Source organism: Opisthorchis viverrini (genome assembly GCF_000715545.1).
Source record: "Opisthorchis viverrini unplaced genomic scaffold opera_v5_55, whole genome shotgun sequence".
In the NCBI taxonomy this organism is placed as follows: domain Eukaryota; kingdom Metazoa; phylum Platyhelminthes; class Trematoda; order Opisthorchiida; family Opisthorchiidae; genus Opisthorchis; species Opisthorchis viverrini.
This window is the reverse complement of record NW_008751709.1, coordinates 1,784,107-1,792,790: the sequence shown is the minus strand read 5'-3', so window position 1 is coordinate 1,792,790 and position 8,684 is coordinate 1,784,107. Positions and strand designations below refer to the sequence as shown.

The 8,684-nt window shown below is 44.8% G+C and overlaps 1 protein-coding gene across 1 annotated transcript in view; it reads left to right on the top strand.

Annotated features, from left to right (window-relative positions):
• The window catches only part of T265_03641 (hypothetical protein), a gene marked incomplete at both ends in the record, with an annotated part of 43,467 nt that extends 35,779 nt beyond the window's left edge, over positions 1 to 7,688 (top strand). Inside the window, 2 exons of the mRNA XM_009168176.1 lie at positions 1,287 to 1,529; positions 7,191 to 7,688. Coding sequence (XP_009166440.1) covers positions 1,287 to 1,529; positions 7,191 to 7,535 — 588 coding nt within the window. The remainder of the gene's footprint in view (positions 1 to 1,286; positions 1,530 to 7,190) is intronic.
• Positions 7,689 to 8,684: the final 996 nt, after the last annotated feature.

The following is an 8,684-nucleotide window of genomic DNA, read 5'->3' as shown; positions in this document are numbered from 1 at the left end:
GTGAGACTTGGCCTATTCGAGCAGCGGACCTGAGACGTCTTCAGGTGTTCGACAATCGTTGTCTCAGAACCATAGCTCGTATGGGTTGGCGTCGGCGAATCCGTAACGAGGCAGTTAGAAAGCGCGTTTTCGGTTGTGTAACGGGTATTTCCATTGAAGAACGTGTTCAGCAGCAGAAGATGCGTTGGTTGGGACATGTGTTACGTATGCCGAACCATCGTTTGTCGAAGCGAGTGCTGTTTTCCATGCCCAATTCAGAGTGGTGTAAACAGAGAGGTGGCCAACCCTTGACTTGGCAGAGGAGTATGAAGGGCAAAACAAAACGCCTGGGTGCTGTCGGTGCTACTCGCCTTCCAGGATGGGGACCACATGATCCTCACTGTCTGGCTAGAGAGACTAAATGGGCGCCCTGCCAACCGATGTCAGTGGCGTTCTTGTTGTCAGTTTCTATCCAGATTGCCTGAGTGAATGTCTGGAGGTGTAGGCACCCCGGAATGATTGGGTTAAGCTAGCACTAAGTCCCTCCCTCGTCCACCTTTACTCTTTTCTTTACAATAAGGCTTTCAAATAAATCATGGTTGTACGGCAGTGAAGCATCGGTGTTGAACGCTGATGTCATGCTGTCGATGATGATGATGATGATGTGACAGTAGTCAAACACGCTCCCCTGTTGGAATGAATCCTAGGTGACTTACGCGTGACCTGCGAAGTCTTGGTTTCATCGCCAAACAGTTTTGAACGGTGCCAATTATCCGAAATATTCGAATCCTTATTTAACGATTACTTCGTTTGTGAACTGGAAATTTTCCACCGTATTGACGAATTTGAGCTCACGATTGAAAGCCGTCCATCGGTAGATCAGAGGTGACGCGAAGTTGTTCAGCTCTCGTTAAGAACAACGGAGCAGCGGGTTGTCTGCTAATCTCAGTGGGGCTTTTTGTACGCTTTCTCGTATCTCTTCTGTCATCTAGCCATTAAAATCTATGGTCACGTGGTTATATTAACGGGGTAATTGTTGAATGGAGAGTCGTTAGACAAAGGGTACTGTCTTTGTTCGACCCAGGTGCTTTGCAACAGTGAGATGTTATTATTTGTTCGGAAGATTCCACTTGGCAAAATGCATGCACTCAGAGAAGCTACTTTATCAACCAATACTCAGTGTCCCTATCTTTATAAGTTAATCTTGGATCCTAACCTCGGCCTTCATTAGTGGACACCAGCATTGTTTCATGGCACTGCAGGTTAATGGTATTCTGACCTGTTGTTTTTTTATCTTCCGTATACAGGCCACTTTGGACAAACATGAAGCATGTGAGAATTGGCGAGCAAAAGACCGTTTGAGATCCTCTCTGTTGGCCATATTTCCCTGTGCTCTATTGGGCAAGATAGTCACAGTGACACTTTTGGACGAGACTCGAGTGACTGGACGTCTGAGCTCATGTGATGGCATGATGAATCTGGTTCTCGATGGTGGAGTGAATATCAGGCGGCGATGTGCGAACTCTGACGATGAAATTATCCGAATAAAGGTAGGTCGGCCTGTCGAAGTGCATCGTGTTTCTTTTTTCGCTTAAACCACATGGCTTCTCTGTTTTGTGAGCCTATCTAGCGAGTTCTGTTGATCTCACCTTGTCCACACCAAGTTCAACCCTTTTTGTGGTCAATAAATGGGTGATATTCCGATCGCCGTGTGACTCGCCGGTGAGTGGTTGTGTGAACAACAAGTTGATTCAAGACCGCAAATAATGCGTACAATCGATTGCTGTGAGATTTTCCGGATATTTGGTCACTTCGATGCACTGCCGGGGGATTCCGTTTGTTTGATACGTCATAGTGAGTTAAGGCTCGTTAACTCATAATGAGGATTGGTTTCCCCATCCTTAATCCATCAGCTCTTGATATTACTACCCAGTTTCTTTATGGTTGCCTGTTTGGTGGAAGATATTGTGCTTCGCTGTCAAGCCCTTATTCGCAGCATGAAACTCTGCGTGACAGCGGACACGATATATGGTACACCATGTCGACTCTGAACATGCATTCACGCTTGATCCTCGGACTCCTCCCGGTTGTTTTATTCATGAAGATAGTTCGTGGTGAGATTTTCGCTCAACTTTTTTTTCTTTTTGGGATCGCTTGTTTCACCACCTGTCGGGGCTATTGCACTTTGGTGGTCGAGCTTGAGTGCTGCGATGATCTCGCGGGATTTACTGGCTGTGACCAAAGGTGAAACCATGTCAGGAAAGCCGAAGGAGAGCAATCACACCAAGAGCAGCGAGACCTCGTACTGCGAGTATTCGTGCACCTGTGACCCTTGTGGGTCAGAATTTTGAGTCAAAGGCTTAAGGTGGGGTACCTCAACCAAACCCTTCTCTCGTCTTCGGCAAGCAGGAAGTATCATTTGTTCTCACAGTTCTTTGTCCACCGATGTCCCTCCCCAACCCCTTCCCCCTGTACAAGCAAACGTTGCTGGGTCATTTGATTGCCAGTTATCTGACCGGCGTGTTTTATGAACCCCGTTGCCCGTTAACAATAAACAAAATAACTGCTTGGTCCGCAAAATCCTTTTCACCTTAAAGCTTTCAACGTCCGTATTTTGTATCAGAATGCCAAACAGGCAGTGCTTGCCGAGACCTCATACTTCCATAAAATTGATGTATATTGCCTTTGAAGCGCTCATGCTCATACATCTCAAAACGCCAAGAACTAACTCAGCCTTTTTACACTTCAGTTTCCATATGTCCGTTGATCCAAAAGCGATGACTCGTGGAATATATGACGTGGGAGTTGCATTCAACCCCAGAGCTGAATGATGGATTGCATCCCAGTAAACAGTCGTCTTTGTGACGCTTGGTTACCAGGTCAATCAAGGTCAATGCACCTCGACACGAAAAGTGGTGTATGTTAGTAGTGTTGATGTACGCCCCAACGGACCGTAGTTTTGACGGTGTGAAGCATATCTCCTATCGAGAGTTATCCGGGCGACATGAATGTCCAATTCGTTCCTTGGAATCACCTCTTGGTTGTCGATTTGGAGTTTATGCTTGCACAGACAACGGCGAGCGACTTCTCCAAACGTGTGCTTATCATCAGTTGTTTCTGTCCAGCATAAACATTCGCACCGCGTAACCTGGTAGCCACCAGCCGCGGACCTAACTGGATCACCTGGCCACCGGTAAAGAGCCACGGTTCAAGACTAATATTCCTTCTGGGGCGCGCAGCCTGACTCCGATCACGCCATAGTGCGCGCGCGCGCCTGATTTCACCTTCCTTCAGGTCCTCACATGTCAGCAAGAAGCCAATCCACCATCTTCGGAGAACTACGATATGTCAGTAGTATCCGTATGACCTAGCTCAACAACTCTCTTCGGTTCACATTTAATTCGTTCGCCTAGATATCCGCCAGTATTTATTTAATCTGTGCAACTCTATTCGTTTCACTTCTGTGATGCTTTCAGTAACGTAAACAGTTGTGTGTTTGTGTTTCAAATTTGTCACCCTAATTTGCTGTTCAAGTTCAGATTCATCGTTTATCTCATGTCTGCAACATCCGCTAAACGAACAAGGCTATGTCAACTAGTCCAATCAGGTTGCATGTTAAGATAACCGGTGACGTGTTTTGTTATCCAGCAAACAAATGTATACTAAAGCTATGCTTCACACTGATTTTTCGCTCGCTGCACAACTGGCAACAACATCACGTTTGGGTAAGCTCTTGTACATGTGTCATCGCTAACCTTCGACCTTATGTGCCACCATATTTGATCTACTTGTATTTTCTTGGTCGAATACATGACTCAAAGATTGCCGAAGACTCCGACAGCTTACAACCGGTTTTGTCCTACTTGGACATCATTAGATAGACTTAGCCCCCGAGTTTCGGTCAACCATATTTTCTACTCCCAATATCGAATTGTACGTTGACGAAGCGTACTCATTTTCGAATTGCATGGGTGTTACTAAGAGACGCAACCGAATCCCTCATTTACAGTATTCTTGGACTGAGTACCGTACAAAGGCCACTTCATGTTTCACTTGGCACAATATCGGAGATCTTGTAGTGTTTATTCTTGGCTGAACATATACTTCTAAAGTCTGCTTATACTTTTTGAACAACTAATTCACTCAGCACCTGCAATTCCTAGTACACAGAGTAATTTTTCACCGGATTTTTTTATGAGACAACCATTTACACTTCGTCTCCGATACCTTCTGATTCTGTATTTGAGGTGCCTTTTGTCTATAAAGCGATCGGAATGTATGTATGTTTTCCTCAGTTGGTATGGTCATTAGTTATCATAGAATCTCACAGTGTTCCTCAGCTGTCTACGAACGACGGAACGATTCCGAGGAGATTATCAACGATGGTTAGCAGAGTGCTTCTGACCAAATATGTTATCCCAAGTAAATGCATACAACCATGTGAGGACCGACTGACATTCGTAAGGCAGCTAACAGAAAGACTAATTCGCATTGTAAAGCTCTGCGTGTGAATTATGTACAGACTACGGAGCCCAATCTGAAAATTCGTTCGATGCACGGAACTCAAGCATGCGGCTAGCGTAGGGTTTTATCCGCCTGTTTGAAACCACTCATTCTCTGGATGAGTTTTGTGAGGGTAGGATATGACTATCTTACAGAATGAAATAAATCCCGATTTATCCTATGTTGAACGGAACCTTCTCCACGATAACTCGACCAAAACTGAATAGAAAACTTATGGGAGTTGTGATCTAAGGTAGATTGACATTTGTCCTATCTATGTTCTATGCGAGTTTTAGTTGGAGATTGGATAATTGATGTGATTTTTCGCATCTGACAAATATCACATCTGTTCTTGTGTTCGTTGTACCACACCTGATCAAAGGAGTTCGATGCTTATCAGCAGTGCACTGTTCAGTCTGGATTTTTCTCGATACCGCGGCCTAGCTATTCCTTGTCTCATGATATTCTTGTCCAATGGCAAATCAATTTCGTAGAAATGGAATTGTAAAAGAAAAAGAGCAACACAGCCTCCCCTCCCCCCAACCGTAATTAGCCTGTTTCGTCTCGTTTGTATCGCGCCTCGTTGCTGCGCTTGACGTTTTCACCCGTTCTCTTGACTCGCCTTGTGCAGACTAAAAGTTTACGTAACCGATCGTATTCACCCAATACTGACATGCTCTACCAATGTCTAAGCTTATGTGACCTTTTCCTCCTGTGTGTTTTATCTAAAACGAAGCTTTTAAACCGTTTCATAGACCTAGACTGATTATTTATCGGCTGCTTTCAGTGTTTTGTCAGAGAAGAATCCATATCCAACGCATTTTCGGGTGAAATCAACCCGCTTGAGAACCCTCAGTAATCTCCACTGTGCAACAACATTTTCGATATCAGCTCTCAGTGATGACCAGCTCAAATTACGTTGCTCACCGAACATTGCACTCCACACTGGCCACTGTCGAAACTATTTTGCGTTCGGTTTCTTCAGTAGTCAATGGAAAAGCCGAAACCATGTGTTGGTCACTTTTTAACTTCGTTATTTCCGTGTCGGTCGTGGCATGTTGTCACAGCTTCTTGTCGACAGAAGCAATGGGCAGCTTATACACGACTACTGTGCTAACCGGACCCAGTTCGTATGTCTGGATAACCGAAGGTCCTCATCACTACCAACACAAACAGACGTTTTACAACGCGTCACTCTCTCCATTCTTTTTTGTCCCATACTTCTTCCATGACCCATCTGTTCCTGATTCCTTCCTCCGGTGTAAGTGTGCCGATACATTGTGGTTAGTTGTGAAGTCACAAACCGAATTGAATGAACTGTCTGAAAGTCAAAGTCGCCAAGATTTTATCTCCTCCCTGTCTTCACTTAAGCCCAATCAAGCTCGCTTGGCATCATTTATGGCTACTATTTGTCTTCTAAGACGTACCGACGTGAAATACATCGAGGTAACCCCAGCTAATGGTTGTAGTTGGTCTCCCTGTACTCAAGCTGTTTTTTCCAAAATCCCGGTGACCATTGTCTCGATATTGCATGCTACTTGTAGGGTTGCTGAAAACTCTTCAGTAGCCCAGACAAGTTTTGCCCTTCTTGTCGAGGGGTTTCCAGCAGCCCTGTTAGTAGTGTGTTGAGTCTAGATAATGTATTGCGATATCTTGAATAACGTACCAACTGAAAGATCAGGCGGTCTGTTGCAGTGCATTCAGTCGCGTCTTTCATCAAAACCAAATGAGAGTAGTTGACATGCTCTCATGCCGACAGCGTTATCCGTTTCCTCAAGTCACATTCACAAATGTCCTGTCCCAGACATCCTTCCCCACCGTATTTACTCTCTCTGTCATATTTCATGACAGGGCGAATAATTAATTTATCCAACTGCAGTTGAATCTTTTGGAGTACGGGCAGTGGTGAGTAAAACCCACAGAATATTATCGGACAGCCAACACCCTCAACATCCAATTTTATCTCACACCGTAATAAGTTCCTGAACGTGATTCAAGTTAACTTTTATCGGCCCAGATGCCAAAATTGTGACGTGGCTTTTGAGACAAATGGGTCTTCTCTACCCGTTTCTACTGCACAGCAAGAAAACATAATTTGTGGTTTGTGGCAACCCGGCTATTTTTATCAGCTGTAGCCGCAAAACGTCCCCTTTTGATAAGACAGCCACAGAACAGCAAGATTTAATTTTGCTTCGATGACACTTCTATTGGCAGCACAAATCGATATCATTCAAAAGAGTGGGTGTGCACTACTTGAAAATATTGTTGTGAGCCAGCCAGCTAACACACATCGACCGCATAGCATGTAGTATAAACATATCTTGTGTTTGACCCACATGGTAATTCTCGGTTTTCTTACTCAACGCGTGCCTGAGACTACTAATATTCACTGAGACCATACCTATCCCTACTTATCAACACTAGGCTGATAATTTTTTGCACGCAGAAATAGCTTTCAGATACTCGTCTCTACCATCAAATTTACCATCCCTCCGTTAAACGACGTGCTATTTTTCACCGTCGGTTTCTATATGCTCACTACCTTGATGTTGCTTGGTATTATTTGTATCACTCAACAAGATAGAAGCTCACGATACAATACGAACCACTGTATAAATACCATCCTGAATGGACTGAGATTTTCTCAAATAGTTCGCTATCACCCTTCTTACTTTCTCACGTCGCCATTACCTCCCGTTTTCAAACAGGAGATCACCATCTTTGGCAAACGCATCCGTTACGTGACTATCCCCGACACGGTTGATGTACAGCGTTCGCTGGAGAAGTGGGACTTCGAGACGATTTCGTCTACCATCACCTTAGATCACTCCAAACGGATGGTGGGGCGACCAATGCGAGCCAGAGACCGATGTGCCGCTCTGCGGTCTCGAACTGAGACCGTGTCAACTAAGGTAAACGAGAACAAGCCCGTTTCGGAGGCCAACAACAAAGCGTCTGGTCCTCTGACGAAGGATCAGTCCCTACAGCTGGATGAACGACAACATCGCTCAGTGCTACTCCCACCGAATTTCGCCCATGAGACTGTTCCTTAGAACGACCACCAGCCACACCCACCACTTCAAAGTGATAGGAGATATTTTTGTATTTAAATCTTGGCTTTTCGGTTTTTCGCTTCTTTCCTTCAGATTTTGTGGGCGAAAACCATCAGCACTTCCTAAGCCTGAAGAGCTTCATTTTGTCCTTAGTACATAAGTATTTTTAGGTGCTGTTTATCCCAACTCGAGTAGTTGATCAATGATTTGTGTGACAGATCATATCGCTCCGCACAACGTGTTTGCCCTTTAGCTTTTCATAAAGGTTTGGCACAACAAGCCTGTATTCGCTCATTCCATTCCGCGCAGCAGGAGTGGATATATTTGTTTCAGCTGTCCTTCCGTTGGGGAGCAAGTTTTGTTCCTTGGGTGTGAGCCACACCTGTCTTCCACGCATCAGCTTGTCGATGGCGTCTCGTATAGTGAACCAGAGGTTCTGAGCGCCCGCTTGTCGTATAACTGAAGTCTAGAAATTCGTTTCACTTAGCCTAATAATTTAAGTAGTAAACACCACATCGTGTCGGTGTATCACGGACAGTCTAACGTGCCCACGTCTTCGGAACCTTAGTCGGGGCTAGTGGAACTTACAAGTTAATTGGTTAGCCCTGTGGGTCACCTGTCCATCTAAATTGCATGGTGCGGATCGTTTGAAACGATCGTTCTCCGGAATGACATGCATCAGATTTGTCAGCTTTTCTCCGGAGTAGGCCCATTTCACATCATTTCGGTAGACATACAAATGGAACGGAGTTCTGCTAGCTGTTTTGCCAAGTATCATCGTCAATTGATGCCCTTAAGTCCTTGAAATCCCATCATCTTCCCTCTACTAATTCCACTCAAGTTTATTCTCTAGTTTGGTTCAGATTCATGCAACACCACGAAACAATGACAAAGAACGAAGGCAAACACGTAAAGACGCAGTGTTTTTTGGTGGTCGAGTTCACACATCCAGGTCCAACAAAACGCAACATCATGAGATCGGAGGAACGGTTGCATTTGGCACAGTGGAAACATGTCTGTGGTGGCTGAAACAAAATGGCTTCAAGCACCCGAATACATGGATCCTATCTATGCTAACCCACAAACTTACGTGCCACATCAACTAGGATAGACTTATTTGAAATGCTTGTCTAGTTCATCGTAAAAATC